Consider the following 22,407-nt stretch of genomic DNA (forward strand, 5'->3'; position numbering starts at 1 on the left):
AGCTGGAAGCATTTCTTTGTATTGTAGTTCACAAAGTTACACTATGGGTATCAAGTGAAATAAATGAATTGGTTGCTCCAAAATTCAATTATTGTTGGAATTGTGTCTGAACAATTTTACTTTTTTTGTAAACATAAGTTTAAGAAATTAAGGGAAAAGGTCTTCTATGACGATCTTTATCCAGATTAACAAAGATGAACACTTTCCGATCCAAAAGAGGTTAGATCGCCGAAAAAACAGTCCTTGGTCGGATAAAATCCGAGTCAATTCCGGTGCGTAGAACCGGCTGTCGTGAGAATTGCTTAATCCAGATTTTTATCGATCAGTTTGTATGTCAGCTTAATGCTGTATTGCTTCGATCTAGAAAATATGTTCAGAGATTAACTTTAGAGATTGTAGTACTGCCTTCAACAGTAATAAAAAGTGAGATTTCCATACAAGAACTTGATTTTGATCGTACAGTTTGTATTCCGGCTATATGCTGGGTCCGATCTGAACAATTTTATATGGGACAATAATTTATGCCTAAAGACATCATGACAAATAAAAAAGTATTTCATACAACAACTTGAATTTAATGGATTAGTTTCTAAGACAGTTATCGTTTCGACAAATTAACCGCTTATTGGCGAGAAGAGCACATGATTTAGTTGTTCTCGAATCGCGTGTTTAATTATACTTTCTTATTTGAAACATTTTCTGACAGAGCTTGAATTTTCTTAATTCAGCAAAGTTGTAGACCTAATACATTATTTTTTTTGCTTCAGAATAGCTCTCAGTCAGTGATTTCTTTTAAGGGGGGATCCTGCTTAGAAGCTTAAAAAATCGATTATTTTTTTTTTTTGCTTAAAAAATAATGATGTTCAAATATATAACTATAAAACCTAGATTTTTCGATTTAATCACTTATTTCTTTCCCTTCCGAAAAAATCCTAGAAAAAACTGATTTTTTGAAGCCTCTAAAGCAGGCTCCCGCCTTAAGCGAGCAATCTCATAGGATCTATGAACGGAAAAAGTCGCTGCAAGTTAGGTCCGTAGCACACGATGTAAGTTTATCATTTAAATGTGTGATTTTGTCAATTAAGCATCCGCTTCCTTCAAATGAATCAAGATTAGAACTTCGACACTCTACCCGACACAGAGGTATATTTTTCAATAGGAGGAAATTAGGATCTACCAGCTTAACGTGTTGATTTTGAATTTTACAGTTACTGTTTTCGAAGCCTAAACCACTTAGTTTGTTTGAGGAAGTTACTGAGATTTAGAAGTTTAAATTCTGAACTGCTCCTAACATATTCCAACGGCCCACTGTATTACTGTATTAGGGCTAGAAATACTTGTATATCGTCTCTCTAACAACTTCCACGATTTCCACGAATAATTGTACGAGTATGTGTTTATTACTTGTCTGTTGGTTGGAACTCGTGGAAGGACTAACTGTTCGAGTCACACGATGACCGGAATGTTAAAACTCCGCCATTTGTCATTGTGAAAATTCAGTTCAATTTCGACCGTGCAACATGTAAAACGTGCCACAAGCGGTCTACGCATTGCGAAATAAATTTAATCTGATCAAAAGTGAATCAAAATAAATAAGTGAATAGAAAAAGAAAAACAAAGCATAAAAATGCATACACACTTATCTAACCTCAAAGTACAAATGCGTTAGCTGGATTTTTTTGAAAATTATATTTCACCAGAATATGTGTGTTTAATTGAGTGGAATGAATGTGCAAAAAATGCATATGTATATGGAATGTCTGTGTTTTTTACGAATCCTAAAGAATTTTAACTACTTAACCTAACTAATACCCGAATAACGGTAATTTCTACCGCTCACCATGGGCCAAGGAAATAGCCAACCGAGCGTACACAAATCTTTTGCTCCTAAAACTTGCATTGTTATTAATTATAAGATAATTATTTGCGGTGAAAGTGAAATCATTTCGCATTGTAACCTATATAATTAGACGTAAATTAAGTCCATAATAATTTGACGCTACTAATTTGTGGCGCCTGCAAAGAAATCGACATTTGTAATAGTGCACCAGTGACAATAAATTTTCTTCTGTTCGTTTTAACCTCCGTTCGCCCACCTAAAGGCAACTAACAACCAGCGAAAATAGCGCCGATTCCGCTATACTGGCTACCGAATGGATAATGGGTATTTGTTTAGACACAGGTGAGTTAAGTTTTCATTGTAGAATTAGTGAAGTATCGGGAAGTTGATGAATCCACGTAAGCACGTAAGCTGCTAACAGTTTTTTTGGGATTAAGCGTACTAATTACGTGCTAGTTTTACCGTTACTGAGTTTTTTGCTTTGTTTATTAGTAAACAGGTACTCGCTGTTAGTCATAGATATTTAAAAATACTTCTGTTCTCGCTAAAGCTTCTGAAATCAGCAACAAAATTGTTGCCAAAGACTTGTTCTGTAAGTAACTGGCAGCGAAGTTGGAAAGGGGTGAGGTGGGCAGGGACACAGATGTAAGCACCTTAAGGGATCTGTCCGAACTAGATAATAGAGTGGAAGGTGGTGTCTATTCAGCAAACTAAGATACCAGAATCGTCTTCGGTCTACGAGTTCACTGCAACGTCCTCGAAGTGGAGATTACAGCAATTAAAGAAAGCTTTCTTGTTCTGATAAATAGTATCTTAGGGTTTCATAAACATAGTGAAAGAATGCCTTGGTCTCTTAGTGGATCACACATCCTATGTGACGGTTCTGGACATATTGATATTCCTAGTAACAGTGAAGCAGATGAACTAGCCAGACCATACACCACCCTATAATTAAACTCCGAAAATGAGGGAATTTATGGCTGCTTGTGGATATAATACATATAACAAGTCGCAGAAGCTTCGACGTTGCGAGTTTTCGAGAAAAAGGGTTTGCGAAGAAAGATTTATGGTTCTTTGCGCGTTGGCCACGGCGAATATCGCATTCGATGGAACGATGAGCTGTATGAGATATCCGTCGACATTGACATAGTTCAGCGATACAGTGGCTACACTATGTAGGTCTTGTCGTCCGAATGGACGAAAACATTCCAGTTCTGAAAGTATTCGACGCTGTACCCGCCGGGGGAAGCAGAGGAAGAGGAAGACCTCCACTCTGTTGGAAGGATCAGATGGAGAAGGACCAGGCTTCGCTCGGTATATCCAATTGGCATCACGTAACGAACAGAAGAAACAACTGGCGCGCTGTTGTTAACTCGGCTAAAAACGCATAAGCCGTGTCTACACCAATAAAGAAGAAGAAGATAATTGTTTGTCGCAAGCAAGTGTTTTTGATTGATACTACTACGACTATCAGGATGTCGTGAAACGTATTATTACTGGCGATGTGTCTCAGGTCTATTACAACCCGGGAACGTACGAAAAATCAGCTTAATATCATGGCAAAGGAGAGGCGAAGCCGAAAAAACGACATCAAAGTAGGTCAAAATCAAGGTTATGCTCACAGTTTTCTTCAATTATAGAAGTGTGGTACATTGCGAAATCCTTCCGACCGGCCAAACTATCGTTTGCGCGAAACTGTTCGTAAAAAGAGGGCGAAGTTATGTGCCGACAACTCTTAGTTTTTGCACTACGTTAATGCACCTTCGCATACTGCATTGATTCTCGTGAGTTTTTCGCCAAATTTTTAACTACCGTGTTCGCCTGATTTATCTCCGAGTGGCATCTGGCTATTCAGCAAACTGAAACGACCGCTCCGAGGGTTTAAGATAATTTTGCTTATTTACTTGGTTTTGAGTTCTGTTGTCCGAAATAGTCGCTTCCATGGTGCCGAAGCCTTTTTCTGTATGCAAAATGCGAGCTGGTATTGATATCATCTATATAAATTTTGAAATATTTATTTGAAAATTTTTCAAATCTTACAGACAGATATCAAGATAGTGCTTTTCTTAGCGCTATTTCATATGTTTTGAAATACTATTCGTAAATTACAAAATATAAAATAAATCTTAAATGTTACTAACCTATAGAAAATGTAGTAAACGCGTAATCCGTGGAATTATTATCTCGAACGAAATAGAATAATTGCTCTGTGTGTGGGCGTATGAGCAGCATTTGCAATTGTCAACAGGTATATGTATGTGTTTGTGACGACACAAGTTCATAAGTTCTAGAACGATAGAGTCATTGTAAACCACATAAGAATGGCATACAACGAAACCGTTTAACTGGTGCATCCCTCTCTTCGCAGGGCAGCAGTCGTCAGTCGAATAACCAACACAGTTGTAGTAGGGGAAGGGAAAGTACTGCATGATTATGGCAACTCTACTATTCTTACTATCTATTAACGACGATTGTTTATTAAATATTCAGACTGCGACAATGTTTCCATTCCTGCATTTTATTTTATTATTTAAAGAGAAATTTTCAATTCGCGATACATAAAAACATTCAATATTGACCTAACTTCAATAGCGTAATGTCACTGCCAATGCCAGTGAATGCGGTTGAACGGACACTGTAAATTACTATAAACTCATATTTAACTTTCATATTTTATAGATATTTGTATAAGTATTTGCACAACTTAGTCGGACATGCGTGCCATGGTAATTATGTGTTAACTGCTCTCTAACATGAATGCGCTTAAACGTATGTGTGTGTGTGTTTGTATGTCATTTTGTATGCTAATATGCAAATATTTAACTATTTATTCATATTTGAATGCCCGACATTGACAATTGTGCTGTTAAGGAGAAAAATTTTACGGAACTCGAACTGTGGGAAGGTCCAAAAGGTTTTGGTGAAACAAACTCAAAAGAAGAAAAAGTAAGGAAGCGCTAATTTTGGCTATAACCGAAAATTTCACATTCTGCCAAATTGCATTAAAGCCAAGGAACTACCTTCAGTTACATAAAGCTTGTTGGTTACATGGGGTCTAGCACAAGCTTTCACACAAAATTTTTCATTCTAAGCGCAAAGTCTAGAAAAACACGATCTCTTAATTTTATTAAGCTAACTCAGTATACGTTTTTTACAGTACCGTTATATGGGGAGTGGTCGGAGTTACCACCCGATTTCATTAATTTTCACGCGATCGGTAGAAGTTCTTATAATATTTGCGCTAGACGAATTTGGTTGTTTTAGCTTTAGTGGTTTAGGATATATGTACATATGTACCTTAAACTAATAAGAATGTGGGACCCGCCCACTTTTTTAAACTTTTTTGCCTACAAGTGCCTTTTACAAGTTCGATCTCTTTTGCATACATACAATTTTAAAGCGAATGTAATATATTATGTATGTGTACTCACCTAGACGGCTACTGTCGAAATCGGACTCGTAGTTCTGTGTTGATCACATGTGGAAGCAGACGTGTTCGCGGATTTTAGAAGTATCGATTGGAGATTTGATTTTGAGCTCTTTTGCTACGATGGCAACCGTCAAAAATAGGCTTACCGAGTTTCAACGTGGTCACAAGTCGGTTTATGATAAGCCACATTCAGGTAACAAAAGTCGCCGATCTCGTATAGGCATACCGTTTCTCGTATATGCATATATCCTTTACTATTTAACTGAATAACATGACAAAATATATATGAATAGCACCCAGATCGAATAATACGTAGAATAAACAAGTATTTAACGCCCAGAAGTTAATGCAAGAAACAAGTGAGGAATAATAACTACAAATTTATTTGCTAATAAAACTAACCCCTTCGTGGTCGACAGTTGTAATCAATTAAGCCTTATCCACCAACCCAGTGGATTTGGTAAAATATTAAATTTCTTTCTACACCAGCTGTCCAATGTCTCTTAAGTTGGAGCGTAGCCATGGAATATGTATATCCCGTTTCAAAAAGCTGAAGGCTGAGCATTCGCAAAGTTAATGCTCCACTGTCTCATCGTCGCATCCTTTTTACCGATTTTATGAAGCTGGGATCTTACCGATAGGCGCCCTGCGATAACTTTTGCAATGTTAGAAGTTCTCTTTTGCATAAAAGTAGTAGCACTTTGGTTTGACCGCCATCAACACAACTTCCTTTCAAACAACCCTTACATGAGCTACTGGTAAATGGGGTGGGGCACCTAGAGCAGTAGCCCACTTCTCACCAGCTTTTATGCAAGACTACACATATGTATTTAGTTTAAAGTTACCTGTTCTAGGCGTGGATTACTACAGAAGAAGCACACATGTGTTCCAATTTCACCCTTTGATCCGTCGTTGAATATGTAGATTAATACTGTCCATCACAGAACCATTGGTCCATTCTTCTCTACTAGGAAATGAAAAATCCATGTTTAATTCCTCATGGATCATGAATTTTTCTGCTTAATTTGATTTTTCAAGGAGCGTCTGTCTTTTAATTCGCTGAACTATGTCAATGTCGTCGTATATCTCGTACAGCTCATCGTTCATCGCTCATCTAATGCGATATTCACCGGGGCTAACGCGCAAAGGACCATAAAACTTTCGCTGAACCTTTCTCTCGAAAACTCGTAAGGTCGACTCATCAGTTGTTGTCATCGTCCAATATAGATAGATATTTCGTCTTGCCCTCGTTCACTGCCAGGTCCAACTCTTTACTAAATAATTGTAATTTGTTCGAAGTGTTGATCTTCTTTTTTCAAACAAAGAAAACGACGCCCGAAGCACCTCGCGAGCTCCAAAAAGTTTACGGAAGTGCTACCACAAGTGAAACTACGTGCCGTGATTGGTGTCGTTGTTTCGAAGGTTAACAACCCTCCGCGTGAAGAAAGACCAAAATCTCACAAAGGCTGTGAATTTGACACGATGATAATCCGTGTCAAACGCAAGAAGGGGTTGTTTCAGCATTGGAAATCACCCGCCAAGCCATTTGAAAGCGACTACATGCACTGGGAATGATTCAGAAAGAAGTTACTTGAGTTGCTTATAACTTCAATACCAGGAGAGGCACGATAGAGTGTTCTGTGTTGACCCAGAAACCTGCGAAGACAGTGAATTGTAGACGTTTCACGATGAGAATCCATGTCAAACGCAAGAACTTGGGTTGCTTATAACCTCAATACCACAATAAAGTGATTCTGCATAACTTCAAAACAAAAGACCAAGCCAAAGTGTTTCTATTAGTAACTCAAAAAGTACTTGTTTGGGCAAAAACGCAAAATTCTCAGAAAATTCCCACCAATAGGAACACTTACATATAAAATATATAAATTTACTAAATATTTGTACAATAGAAAAATGTATGTATATGTGTGTATATAAGTACATATGAACTCACTGATATCGAATATATTTAAACACAAACGCATACTTCTGCTCTGCAGCACAAAAGAAATTATATTGATTTTCCCTATGGGACCAATTAATTGACATATTTTTCACGTGGCCACTTTTCTACTGTTGTCACCACAATAACTATGTTTTTCATGAAGCTCTTGTTTGCAGGGCCATTATTATTCGTGCTATAATTGCACATAATTTCAGAATTGAATAATTAGAAATTGATACAGTTATGAGCACTCGAGAGAATATATTCTTTAAAAAATCATAAAAAGTTTAAGTATTTTTTTAAATATACTAAGTTTTAGTATTTGTTCTGAGAAAGCATTAACTCTTCTTGGAGACCGTAAACAAGGAGAAATGAATTCTTAAATGCTTGTAGTTTGTTCGCTGTCTTATAAGATAACAAAATCCAGCCGACCGAACTAATATATGCTTAAAACATGCAGAATAATTTTGATAGTAATCGGCTATAATAATTTGTCTCTGAGTACTGGAGAGTTAGGACAAACATTTTCGCCCGACGACTTTCTGTGAGTAGTGAAAGCCGATTAAAGTCTGTGTGAAACTCGGTAAATCTGCGACAGAGACGTTTGATATGATCAAGCAGACTTGCCTTGTTTTAACAAGAAGTAATGTGTTTCGGTGCACCACCGGGTTATTTTGGTGGGCCGGCAAGAGGTCGCTGATGAACGAGCAAGTCCAAAATCATAGTTTTCATTTTGGATTTGCTCGTTCATCAGCGACCTCTTTCCCGTCATTGTCTTTTTTGCCATCAAAGTTATCGCTCACCATGAATTTTTGTCTCCTGGATAAACCATCAGCGCCAAGTTTTACGTGGAAGTCCTCAAGAGACTCAAACGAAGGGTCAATAGGGTTCGACAAGACATCGCAGCCGATTGGAAGTTGCACCACGCCAACGCCCTGGCTCACACCGCCTTTCTTATGAATAACCAAGCCGGCATCCCAACGCTTTCGTAGAAGGCCTTTTCGCAACAGGCCGATAAAAAAGGATCCAAAGGTACATGCTACCTCGGCTCTTAAGGCTATTATGGAGCATATCTTCCGTGACGCCTTCAATGCTTGGAAATCGCACTGGCAGCGCTGCATCGACGCAGAATGAGCCTATTTTGAAATGTTTAAAGAATTGTAACAATTAGTTCAATAATATTTTTTTAATCGACTCAGTCCTTTTACTTTCCGGACAAACCCTGTAAGTACTGTGGCAAATTCGAATAATACTTTCCCATCTATTGGTACCAAAATAAGGTTTGATTTGAGCAGAAGTACATAGTATATTCAAATATATGCCCGTACATATATTTATATACAAATAGACTGTTTGATTGCTGCTGAAAGCGGTCATTCATCAACTTAATAATATGTGGTGTAGCTAAACTAAACTATTGACATTTCCGCAACAAGAATATGGAAAGTATCACATTCAAAATCAGCAATCTCAGTAATGTTCTTTGAGAATTTTATATGACCACGTGTGACCGAAAATGTTTATGTATATATAGTACATACATATATACAAATATGTGTATGTAGAATAATAATAATAATTTAATTTTCTAGGTCAGACAATATAGAACACGTGGTAACAAATGGCCGAATTTAAAAGGCCAACTGAGTTGCTGTTGAGTAAGACTAATGTGAAGAAAACTGAATTAGTTCAATAAGGTAGTTAATCTCTCTAGTTTGAACAGTACCAGAAGAAGAGACTTTTAAGTAACATTTTACTTGTCACGTTAGTAAAATCAAGCGACGGTAACAAATTGTCAAATAACAAAAGATAACAGAGAATCCCTTCCGCTTTTTTGCTCTTTATTCAATGCTTTATAAAAAGTGTTACTGTGATCGAATTTAGTTCAAATATGCGCCGTTTCGTTCGATAGTCTGTTTCCATCTAGGCAGCAACTTCATAATACCTCGTAGAAGCTCCCCTCCTTATTTGCGAAGAACTCGGTCAGCCACTTTTCACAAGCCTCTTTTGAGTTCAACTTTACACCAACAAGGGACAGGAACAGGTGGTAATCACTTGACGTTATCTCCGAGCTATATGGTGGATGCGATAAAACCTTCCATCCGAGCTCCCGTAGCTTCTGACGAGTCATCAACGTAGTGTGTGGCCTGGTGTTGTCCTGGTGGAATACTACACCCTTCCTGTTGGCCAACTCCGGACGCTTCTGGTCGATCGCCTGCTTCAAGCGGTCCAGTTGTTCGCAGTAGATGGTAGAATTATGTGCCTGGCGATATGGGAGCAACTCACGGTGGATGATTCCCTTCCAATCCCACCAAACACACAGCAAAATCTTCCTGGCCGTCAATCCCGGCTTGGCCACTGTTTGGGACGATTCACCGGCCTTCGATCACGACGGTTTTCGCTTGATATTGTCGTATGTGATCCATTTTTCGTCGCCAGTCATCATCCGCTTCAAAAAGGGTTTGAGGCCATTCCAAAACCTCTGTCGTGCTTTGGGTCCGGCAACCGGTTGCACTGCAACTCCACATTCAACTGTCAAAGTCAGTTCTTCCCGCATTTGGGTTTTAACCACAACCACCACGATACTCCCCGAGGGGCTAGTCCGCATGAGCAGGTTGGTCTAAGTGCTCCTACTCCCTATAGTACCAGAATTAAGTCTTCTGTCAGAACTCGTAGCCAAAGCTACTACCAGTTGAGCTTACATACAGCTCTGGACTGGTGGCCAGGGGTTGAACCCCATACACACCACTCATACAAAATCTAACCCTAAATTTCCAGGTAAATGTCTTCGCTTAAAAAACTCATTCACAAACGAGCCTAAGTGTTCGGTATACCGATTAGTGGAGATCATATCAGTTACATTTAATCGTCCATCAGTCTAGCTAATCCCCATACCACCCAGATCCCTAATGTCCGAGTACATCGGGCATTCTGCCAATATGTGCACACAATCGTCTACCCCCGCCCCACAAAAACAACCCGACCTATCAGATAGGTGCCTCTGATGCAAAAATGCATTCAGAGACCCTTGTCCTGTGAGCAGAAAACCTAGACTCAGACCAAATCTGAAGTCTGGGTTATCTTCAACAAACCCAACGTCTCGAATGTACTCGTAGTTCACTCGGTCGTTAAGACTATTGTCCCAACGTTTTTGCCACCTACTCCTAACCTATAATTCTTATAAATTTATTTCTTTCTGACTTTTAAATGACTGTTTTGAAGAATGAAAGATGAAAGAAGTGAACCATATCAGCTGATTACTTTTACGAGTACACGTGTATAAAAAAGTACCAGCGACTTAAAGTCTCAATTTTTTTGCCTTAAAAAATTTTATTTAAAAAAAAACACGTTTAATAATTTAGCTTTCGTTTGATGTATTCACTTCAGTCTACGTCATATGAGAATATTTAATGGAAATTTACAATTGCTAATAGTTGCATGAACGTTGTGGCGCATTGTCGTGCCTCCATGCCATTATTCATTTAGAAAATATCTTTCGGCTTCGTGGTCAATGAACACCCATGAACATACAAGGACTTTGAATGTCCAACACGCTTAATGGCGGCGAAAGCGATTTGTATAGCTGGTGTCTATATATGTACAAGTATTGTAGTATTTTATTGCATTGGATGGAGTATATGCGTACATACATATATATTTATATATATATGTATATGTATAATATAAACAAATCTAAGGTTGAATATATTGGGTTGATGTAGGTCGCAGGAACTAATCATAGCGACTGCCCAGACTTGTCTCACCCACATTTCGAATATCGAACGACTCATGTCTATTTGGTCAGTCGTCGGCGTTCATAAATTCAACAAATGTACAAACACGCTGAAATGACGTGACTGTGTACATGTGCAAGTTTGTTGTGTGTATATATGTATGTATGTATGTATGACAATAATTAGTTGCAATGGATTAATCAATGCTATGTTTTATGAAAATATGGGTGACAATTAGGGTGTTGTTATTTATAAATAAAATATACAATTATGTATCAAATTTACTGTATTCATATGGTACACCATGCCGTATGAGCAATACAGCATTTATAAGGCACTTGTAAGAAGGCTCAGTACATGTACATATGTGATGTACAACTCTAACTGCGTATAACTTTAAAGGAATTTTTTATGAAAAACCCCATCTTATACCTTCTTTATGGAGCACTGAGCAGGTTTATTGAATGTCAATTCAAAACAGAAAAACGAAGAAAAGAGTACAGACGTAATGACCAAGCAATGACAGCTAAAGAGGTTGTAATTTAAATATCCAGTTTAGTATATTTTTCTTTTAATTAACATATATTTTATATTATTTGCTACTTTTATGCAATTTTGTTGCTGACTTGACGGAATATGTAGTTCTATAAGTCCTACAAGTATTCTCTAGGATTAAAAATACGCAACCATTATATTGCGTATTCTGCAACAACTTTTCACAAATCTATTTCGGAGCAAAATATCGATACCTAATTGCAATTTAACAAATAAATCGACAAATAGTAAACAAATACACTTCAACAAATATATATGTACATATATACAGACGTACTTACGATTGGCGGATCAAAATTTTCCACTTAGTTAATTGAGTTCCTCAGGTCATTTCCCTCAACCCAAAGCAACAGTAGGTTTCTAATTTGCATTACCTGTTACACAGGATTGTGAAACAGCCAGACCAAATTGCAGCCACTCAAAGAACGCTTAAAGCATGGCGGCAAGTATATTTGCATACAACGATGTACTAATCACGATTAAAATGGCACAAGTCACGCCAACACGCTTCGCCAAGAAAGCCAATGATGTTTTACAATAAAGTTACTTGGAAACAACATGCAACATGCCACGCGAAGGAGTTTGAACGTGTGTACATGTGTGTAAAGCTCTTCAAACTAGGGTGTGACTAACGACATTTTGCGAACTTCCGGTCGCTTGCGGTGCGACCAAAAAGCGCAGCCAAACGGTTTCAGCGCACCGATTAGCTAATTTTATGTTTCCGCTCCAATAAATCAGCAGTGTAGTAAGAAATGCGGTCGCAGTGCGTGTGCGAAAAGTTTTGAGGAGAAATAACTGTTGAGCTTACGGAAGCAAATAACACTTTTTTTGTACTTCGCAGTCATTTTTGTACAGTGTGTAGTTATTTTTAGAATTATCATTGTATAGTTTCTCAGTTTACTACAAGTTAAATTTGGATTTGGATTCATTCCTAACCTATTTGCTTTGATATTTTTTCAACTTATTAATCTCTATTGTAAATTTAAATATGCTCTTCGTTTTTAGATGCCAGCGCGGCACAAGATACCGGCGAACAAGGCAACGATTGGAGTCATATACGGAATCAAAACAGTGCCAACGGACGGATCGGTACGGGAAACATGGTCGCCATAGACATGCAAAATGCTGGAAAAATAAAATTCGATCCGCCCAAAGTGCCAGTGATATTTGTTTTAGGCGGCCCAGGTAGTGGCAAAGTCACGCATTGTGACACATTTATGCAGGAGCGCCGCGGTGTGACGCACATAAACATGATGGATTTGTTGCAACAATACGCAATGGGGAACGGTAAGCGAACAATAACTATACTAGCAGTATATATACAGTATATATTGTATTAACAGTTATACATATATATATATTTATTTACGTACATACATATAAATTTGTAGATATGCAAGACTTCTCGCAACTATCCTCGAAAACTGTCACAGAGGTGCTCATGCTGGAAATGAAAATGGCTCCAGCTGCCAAAGCGTACCTAATTTCAGGATTTCCTCGCTCAATGCGCGACGTGGTCGAATATTCGGAAAAGGTGAGTAGTGTTATGATATTGATTTGCATGCGCTTTTGATTCGGCATTATTAAACAATAGTCTATATTTACTAATCTTTTTCAAAGCAAACACTTGCAAGTGATCCATCATCTCACAAACTAACCATAATTTAATTAACTATGCCTATGAAAAATTTTGAACATACCATCTACATACATACCTATGTACATAAAACATTTCACGAACATTCATAAAAAATTATGTGGGGGTCTGCAAAGTAGGTCTCCGTGGCGGTCCTCTACATTCTATTGGAATTACTACCAACGAGTGATTTTTTCAAGATCGGAACCAAAGAGAAATTGCACAGAACCAAACCTGAAGAATACGCTGAAAGGGACTAATGTTTATAGTCAAGTACGAGCAAACTGCCTCTGAGTCGTCGAAATTCAGAGCGAAGTTATGATGGAAGAACGGCTATTTCTCTATCATATCTTTTTTCTACAACACGACGTCATATCGGCAAAATAGAAGCCGTTGTCAACTCCGGAACACGGTGATTATCACCTTAACGAACTGCTCACGATGGTTCTAAAGGGTATGCCCCAATATATATATATTTTTTATCTTCGGAAATGTTGTCTTCCAAAGCTGGAATAGTTGCTGGCTTATCTACTTTAGACTTGACGTAGCCCCACAGGCCACTTACGGGTCCATTTCTTGAGATGAATTGTTGTCCGAAGAAGTTCAGTTCTTCCATTTTTTGGCAACAAAAGTTTGTTAGCATCGAACGATAGCGATCGCCTGATTCCACCAGCGTACAAACCACACCAAACAGTGCATTTTCGGGATGCATGGGCAGTTCTTGAACGGCTTCTGGTTGCTCTTCACCCCAAATGCGGCAATTGCTTATTTACCTCCATGATGCGCTTACGTTTTACTGTGGCTGATACATAGATCCATCTATGTGATTTTTATTAGAATAATCGCATTTTTGATGAAGCAACAAAAATGAATCAAAAAGCATTTCGTGCGTTAAGAAAGAATTGGTTTTTGGGGTAAAAATACTATTGAATTTGGTATGAAAAAAATGTTATAGCTACCCATAGATGTATTGAATCACCCAATTTATTACTTAAGAACGAACAACTCTGTCCACAATATAAAAACTTGATCCACAGATGTCGCCTTTTACTTTGGCATCGTTTTCTTTAATGTACGTTTACGCCAATTTAAGGTTTGAATATTGGATACTGCGATGGTAGCGCCATCTATCGGTCAAACATTCCAAAATTAACAATTGATTCAAAATGAAAAAAAATAATTTCAAAAACATTTTCCAGTGGACCAAATTGTAAATCTAAACCATTCTCGAATCTCCTTGAACATACACAGAAAATTTCATCAAAATCGGTCCATCCGTTTAGGAGCAGTTCAAATGCAAACACACGGTCAGAAGATTTGTATATATAAAGATTTATCTATGCCGCATTGGTGCTATTCTAACAATGTCCAGTATAATCCTCTAAAACTTGGAGAAATAATAATGAGTTCACCAGATATCCAGCAATAATGGATATACACAGATTCAAACCGATCCGGAAGTATCTTGCTGCAGTCCATATATTGGCGACTGTCTAAGGCTTCTTAAAGTCACCAGTTCCAATATTAAACCATAATAGAACAACGTATCTTTAAGGAGACGGCAAGCTCATAAACCTTGCTACAGTTCCCACCATTTCTGATCTCCTTTTCATTTAGTTCGATGAATTTAGTAATGGATCAAGGTTTCGAGCGCTAACTTAATGGGTTTAAGGGCGGTTTCGCTGCACTGCTATCGCAATGAATACCCTCCTCTTCAAAGGAAAGTTCACATATCGTTAATGAGCCTGATCACAAAACTCAAAGGGTCATCAATTTCACTGAACTAGACAAATCAGAAATGAGTTCAATACTGCAAGCCACTGAAAGTACTAATAAATTGGCTTTCTCATTTTTTCATCCAGCCGCTATGTACATTTTTACATCTAATCAGTATATGTCTGCCTTGAGCTATACACTTTACTTTTCCTATACTCGCACACAACCACACACCTACAAGCAGGTCAAACACAAGTAGTACGATATTTATATTTTATTGCAGATTCAAGTCGTGAATGGAGTGATCTTGATATCCTGGCGTCAGTCGGTTCTGCAGAAGCAAATTGATTATGGCGCCAAATTAGGTCATGTCGTACTCTCCTTAGCCAAAATGGAATTAGAGAATTTCTTCAAAAATGTGATGCCCGTAGCAGATTACTTCGATCAAAGTGATATGCTAACAGCAGTAAGTAATTCTTTAATAATGACAGAAATCAATTTTTAAAATTGTCTAAAGTCCCTTCGATCGAAATTTGCTTTAAAAAAAAGAATTAATGAATTTTTTTTTGATCATTTTCCAGGTAAATGGCGAGCGTGCACCCGCCGAAGTGTACAAAGACTTTCGTGCCGCCATACTCGATGTGTTAAGCACGCTTGAGAACCAAGAGGCCATGCTGAACGGAGTCACAGGTATGGGCAGAGGGATACATGATATACCCGGCAGTATAGTTAGCGTAGACACCGCACCTAGTCAAGCCGCGAATATTGCAGACATTTCTAATGCCAACGTCAACACAACTGTCTTTGCTGCCAACAACTACAACAACAACAACATGAATAGAAATCACTACAACAACCATGTGGGCAATCCGAGCATAGCAAATGCCGTGGGCGCGCACATTGCTTCAAGTGTCAACGCCGCTGCTGCGACTGCACGAATGACAGAAGCCGAAGTCATCACCACACAGCCGGAGGTGATGAATCAACAAAACGCCGCGACGGGTATGGACCTCAATGTGGACAGCATACCGCCAGTTATTTGGGTCATCGGTGGGCCGGGTAGTAACAAGGCGACACTGTGTATGAAGGCCGTCGGGTTGAACCCTGGCTGGGGACACATAAGGTTAGTACGTGGGTGTGTTGTTTGTTGTATGGTGTATGTGATCTTTCAAAGTTTAAACATATTCGTAGTTTGGGACGTCTGTTGCGTGCTATTACCGACTCGGCGCCACGTGCCAACACAGAGAGCTACACCGTCAAGGAGGCACTATCCGCTGGCGAAATGGTGCCAGAGAAAGCGATCAACAACATACTCGATACGAATATAAGACAATTGATGGATCGTAAAGGCATATTGATCGACGGTTTTCCGCGAAATTTACAACAAGTCAAACATTTTGAGAATAAGGTGGGCTTTGAGATTGTCACTAAGATTGAGAGACAGCTTACAAAAGGATCTACTCAGGAGTTTCTTAATTTTATAAATGTCATTAATCATAATATGCTCAATGAGTAAAAATGGTTTTATTTATTTTTTTCCTCTAGTACAAACAACGACCGCCAATCGTGCTGCTGGACTGCTCTAAATTACAACTGGGGCGTGGACGGGTTGACGATACCGTGTCCTCGTTCAGGCGACGTTTGGAGCTCTTCCGCGAGCAAACCCTACCAATGCTAAAAACTATGGACAATAGTAATCGTCTACAAATCGTAAGTACAGCAACAAGCTCATGAAATAAATAAGTGCTTGAGCTCGAAAGCTATCGATAAAAAAATTGTATCTTTAGGTCGATGGCGATACGGATAGCCCATCGGTGCAGCGCGAATTTGAAAAAATCATACGTCAGCACATACAAACTATTGAACAAACAGGTCCCGAAGGAATGAACAACAAGGCTGACGCCGCTGTAATGACAAATCATGTTGATCATGATCAAACCGACGCTATACTACAAGATTTAGAGAATAACGTACCGGGTGCAGTGCCAACAATAAGCCATCATGTATCGCTCATGAATGGCCATTTAAAGAATCGAAATAATAGTGCTGCCAATAATGGTGGTGTGGTGATGAATGGTGACGCACGAATGGCAGGCTTAACTGGTGGCATTGATTTCAGACATATGCTGCAGGAGGCCGAAAGATACCCGGTGGACTCGTATATGTAAAACCTAAAAGCACTCGGAATCACTTAGTTCGGTATGAACGTTGTCAAAGCAATTCAACGACATTTATTTAAATGATCCCATATTTTGGCGCATTACCTGCTGTAGAACATAGTGTAGGTCTAACTTCTTCTTCCTGTAGTTGGGTACAGTATCCTTAAAAGAGAGAATTCATCTAATATTTTCCTAGATAGAAACTTGATGTGTAAGGTCAAAGGCGAAAGTAAGAACATATTTGGTATACAATAACTGTAAAAATTTACAGTTTTTCTATATTGTTTTTTTCCTATTATTACCCTCAATGGGTTGCCCCTAAAGTTTTCGGTTTTTGTTTTTTTAGCAAAATTGGTTAGACTTGTTACATTTTTGTTTGAAATTCCTTCTATGATAATTTAAGGTTATGTGGACACTTTCAATAAGAGAAGCAATGGAACGGCTTTCAAGCGTTGAAAGGAAAACATCCCTTTTAATTCCTCTTTAATACTCAAAATATCATGAATTTCAATTTTATTCCAAGCTTTCTAGTGTTTTTAGAATTAAGTTTTGGTTTCCTCTCAAGCCTTAAATTTTCAAAATTTGACAGTTAATATCTCGTAAAACATCATCATGCAGCACTTTCTAGTTGTTTGTAAGGAAATGAGATAGTTAGACGACTAGTTAAGCTGGCCAGTTGCGCCATACTTATATCTTTTCCGATTCTTACTTAAATTCACATTGGGCCTCCCAAAAGCCTTGGTGCGATTGTATGACGTTGTTAAAATAGTACTGTGAAAAGATGTTTCGATATTTACAAAAATTTTCTTGAATGAGGGTACGACATTGGTTGAATATTTTTTTTATGATAAACACACTCGATGCAATCGACTAAATTTCGATTACATCTAGAAAAACTAACGGATCCACAAAAATATTACGAACTTTGTGTTCGGGGCACATGGGAATGTTTCAGCTCTCAATATTGAAATTGGATCATTTTGTTTTATCTCTTCTTTATTGACTGAAAACGGGTTTGATTCCGATGATTGTTGACTTGTTTGCATATCAAACTCATAAGCTCGCACGCTCAAGCATGTCCAAGGTGACCAGTTTACGGTACTCTTTTTGGAAAAAATTCACCTTTATCGGGACGAGTCGAGCAAAAACGCGTTTCATACCCAAAATATCCACAAAAATCATTCGAAAGGACTCGTGAGAAATGTCGAGCTCTCTTTTCATCCGACGACTTTCTCATATTTTCATCGGTTGAAGAGGTCGAAGGTCGTCTAGAACGAGGCATGTTTTGAAAATCTCTCAATCGTTTTTGAAAGTTTGGACCACTCGTTGGCTTGTGTTTCTGATGAAACTGAATCACCTTTTTCTAACATTTGGAACTACTCCACGCACGAATTTTTGTTAGAAATACAAAATTTGAGACAAGTTCTTTTTTCGATATTTATATCCATTGTAAAAGTCACAATATTCTACTGAGGTGTACCGATTGAAGCAGCTGCTGCAAACAAACGGGTTGAAAGATCGCCTCAGTAATTAAGCACAGTCCTACAAATTTAGAAAAATGTTAGTTTCCGGATGCTTTTTTGTTATTAGTTAGTAGTCTTAGTTTGATTTGCTTTTGAACTGTGTAAAATAATATATACAAAATAGGCTGGCCTAAAAAGTGTTTTCTTCTTAAATGCTGTGAGAATATCGCTCGAAATGAAGAAAAAAAAAATTTTTAATCTTAATATTAATATTAACAGTGGTCATATTGTTAATACTAAAAGTATTTAACATATACAGACTTTCGACTTCGTACATAAATAACACAGGAATATTTTCTTATAAAGTTAAAAGGGCATATCAATATCATATCGAAAGAAAATGTGTGTTTTTTTTTTATTTTAATTAATTTTTATTTAATTTTTATAATAATTCAAAGGTGACAGAACATTATTTTTCTTTGGATGCCCAAAAGTATGCAATCTATTCAAAATTCATATTGATCGTTTGAAACAAAACAGCCACGTCTGTACTCTTATACACATATGTATATCCGCTCTTTAATCTCTCTCTTATTACCTGTTTACACAATAACATTTTTTGCTTTACATCTTTTGGTATAATTTTGAAATTTATTCCATGAATCAATATATACTATATGTTAGGAAATTTAAGAGTTGTCATCCTTACGTGTTAAAAAATGCATAATACGGCAGAAATGACAAATAAAGAAATATAATTTGATAAAATGATGCCAAAGGGAGTGGAGAGACCTGTTCGACTTGAGCTTGCTCGGGTGAACGCAATGACAAACACCAAAAGCGAAGCTGCCGATTCATCAACAAAATTTTCCTTTTATTAGGTTGATTTCTCAAAAATTATTATTATTTTTTATAGTCTGATTGCGATTGTGAGGCGTTGCATTCTCACTGTTCATTCATATTTTGAATCACTTACATACATATGTATGTACGTATGTCTTTAATACTTCTGTATTTTTGATTAATGCAAATATTGAAGAAAACTAACGAAACTATTTGCTGATTGAAGTATGCAAATATATTTTTAATGTTTGAACGTGATTCAATGGATTTTTTTACTTTTGTTCATTATTAGCTAATATAATAAGTCGGTATACATTTTCTGATAGCAAGAAAAATTCCAAACTCAACTGCGGTCAGTTGGTTAATATGGCGCTTGGAAAGGCAGAATATAGCTGCTATCAAATATTTGTATCTTTGCTGCAGTATTTTTTAAATGCTCAATTATCTAGCCAAATTTTTTTTTTAATTTATGTAGAGAATTACATCTTGCAGTTAAACTAAAACATGACTTCTAAATATTTAACAAAGTGCTTCGAAAATATGTGGCTCAATTGCTTTGACACGTAGTAAAAATATTCACAAATAATTTCGATGTACTCAGACTGTGTTCAGACACGGCAATTTTTGGTGCGAAAATTATAAGTTTGTAGAGGAGCAAGTCAGAAGGAGATAGAAAAAAATGATTATTTTTCGTTGCCACAAAATTTGACATTCCTTTTCATTTTTAAACCTTTTTCCAACATTTGAAACTTTGCTGATTTCGTGAATGCATAAAAATTCGTAGATTAAAATATGAAATTTAGAAAAACAAAAGATATCAGTTAAAACCCTAAAAATCAAAATATTTTTATAAGTGAAATGTGCAATAATTTATGAAGAGCTGGATAGTCAAAAACTTTCAAAAGAGAGATGCTTAGTGTGACAAGAGTTTGCCTGTATGAACACAGTGTTAAGAATTACATGCACTTGTGGCCACACAAACCTTACCACTCAAAATTTTCAAGTATTGTGCATATTTGACTATACTTTATAGTGGTACTTTTTGCGGTATAGAAATTTTTTGTTTAGAAAAAAGTTAATGACATGTTATTAAACAAAAATATTAAAAATTTAAAACAAAACACATTCAGCTATAGATAAATCAATTGAAAGTTAGCGAGCTTTGCAAAATGAGCGCGAAATGAGCGCGAAATGTAAGAGACTGACAGGCGATGAAAAAATGATATTTTTTACTTTTTTTTTATTTAATTTCATTTACACTATAATTGAAACACAAAGTTTAGTCTGCGTGTCATTTTAAAAACAATAAAATCGGCCGCTTTTGTATAAGCAGAGAAAAGCTAATCTGTGTTTTACTCATTAAACGTAATAAATTATTAAATATAATATAATTAACTATAATTATAATTAGACAATATAATTTAGTTTACTTATGCTTACAAAAAACGTAAAAAATACACAATTGAAAAAAAATCCCGAACGAACGAAAAAGTCCAAAAAAAATTTTTTTAAAGTATAGTGGTAAGGTTTGCGTGGCCACGATGTATCCAAAATTTATCAAGTCGTTATACAAAACTTTGAAAAGCATTCAACTAAATTATTTGACGAAATAATTAAGCGATTAATTTAGTTCTAAACTAATAGTCATATATCTTGCAAAATAAAATTGTAGAACATTTTTTATATACAACGATAAAAAATGAGTTAGTGATGAAACACGAAAAAGCGAATATACATACTTACATACATATACTTGTATATGTGTATACCTTCAAAATTCAGTTATAAATTGGTATAAAATAAGAGCAATGGTTAAATGCTTTAAATATCATATTTAAAAGAAAAAAAATATGAAAAATACTTTTAAGTGACGCTATTTACAACTAGAAATATACAATAAAAGTAGTAAATATAGGATATATTTGAATAACTTCTAAAATAATAAGAAAAACATATATTGTTAATTTTATATCTAATAATTATAGACATATAAAAATATAAATAAGCATAAATATAAGTATAATTGCGAATCTTTTATAAAAATGTTGAAAACCTGAAATTGTTTTTGTTATTTGTGGAAAAAAGTTATTCAATTGCAAAAATACTTTACTGAGCAGTGCTGCGTAGTTTTAGAATTAAAGTAGACTCAAACTATTTATTTAGATTTAAGTACTTAGTTATAGAGTCGTTTATAATGCATACAATTTGAATTGTAACAACGTTAAATTTCAATAAAACTAAATAAAATGGCAATATTTTTAATTTCGTGGCATAGATTTGAGCTTAGAATTGCAATCAAGTCCATATTATTAAGAGGTTAGAAAGCCGAAATAAGCGTATTAAATGAATAATATCTTTTAACTGTATTATACTTAGTTTTACTAAAAATATTTATTTGGAAAGAAACTACAGCTGATCTCTAGCAACTCCTCTACAAAGAGATTACAGCTGATTTCCAGCAACTCATCTAAAAAAGACTACAGCTGACCTCCAACAACTCCTCTATAAAAGGACGTTTTGTACTGACCACTATATCTCTGCGTTTGTTGCTCTGAAAAAACCAAACAGATTTCGTTAAAGTAATGCTAAATCTATTAATTAATCGAAGGGTTAAGCAAAATAAAATTTTTTGACAAAAAGGCGGTTTCTCAAAAAAATCAATTTTCGACCAATGTCTCGGCCTTAAATTGTTTATAAAAAAATATTTAACGGTAAGAAAAAATCTTCGATTAATTTCTAAAAAATATATTTAACAATATCCTGTTAAAATTTGCGACTAATTAGCTTAGACGTTTTCGAGGAATGTTGGTCACCGACTTTGAAAACAACATTTTGAGAAGAACGCATTTAAAGTTTGCCCTCGTACTTCCAAGCATTCTGAAAAGCATTTGTGTGTAAATTCGAAAATATTCACTTCAAATTAATTGTGTGTATTCCTAAATTTATGCACTTTAAGAAAATTAAATAAAAAGATTAATTTTTTAAATCGAACTGTATATAACCCCTTAAAAAAAACACTTTTGATAAGATTCGACATTATTATTCGAAAAAGTTGACATTGGTGCTGGCGCTGCTGTCGAAAAGAA

The 22,407-nt window shown here is 36.4% G+C and overlaps 1 protein-coding gene across 2 annotated transcripts; it reads left to right on the forward strand.

Moving 5' to 3' along the window:
• The first annotated feature begins 1,498 nt into the window (after positions 1 to 1,498).
• Positions 1,499 to 21,574, forward strand: LOC105225666 (adenylate kinase isoenzyme 5). 2 transcript variants are annotated; one of them, XM_029549943.2, is made up of 9 exons: positions 1,499 to 2,182; positions 12,510 to 12,791; positions 12,896 to 13,038; positions 15,140 to 15,322; positions 15,438 to 15,546; positions 15,628 to 15,979; positions 16,048 to 16,264; positions 16,402 to 16,566; positions 16,644 to 21,574. In XM_029549943.2, the coding sequence occupies exons 1-9, from the start codon at positions 2,161 to 2,163 to the stop codon at positions 17,022 to 17,024; spliced, it is 1,854 nt and encodes a 617-aa protein (XP_029405803.2). In that variant the 5' UTR covers positions 1,499 to 2,160; the 3' UTR covers positions 17,025 to 21,574. The 2 variants fall into 2 exon arrangements, with proteins under 2 accessions (XP_029405803.2, XP_011202545.2); XM_011204243.4 differs by having other exon boundaries at positions 15,438 to 15,979.
• Positions 21,575 to 22,407: the final 833 nt, after the last annotated feature.

The sequence above is a fragment of the Bactrocera dorsalis genome, chromosome 1, assembly GCF_023373825.1.
Source record: "Bactrocera dorsalis isolate Fly_Bdor chromosome 1, ASM2337382v1, whole genome shotgun sequence".
Taxonomy (NCBI): domain Eukaryota; kingdom Metazoa; phylum Arthropoda; class Insecta; order Diptera; family Tephritidae; genus Bactrocera; species Bactrocera dorsalis.

What these genes read in the sequence shown, in the direction of transcription:
- LOC105225666 (XM_011204243.4), top strand. Translation starts at nt 2,161, where the DNA reads ATGGGTATTTGTTTAGACACAG. An exon ending in AAAGTGATATGCTAACAGCA is followed by an intron (nt 15,323 to 15,437) that starts GTAAGTAATTCT and finishes ATCATTTTCCAG; the next exon opens with GTAAATGGCGAGCGTGCACC. An exon ending in ATAGTAATCGTCTACAAATC is followed by an intron (nt 16,567 to 16,643) that starts GTAAGTACAGCA and finishes TTGTATCTTTAG; the next exon opens with GTCGATGGCGATACGGATAG.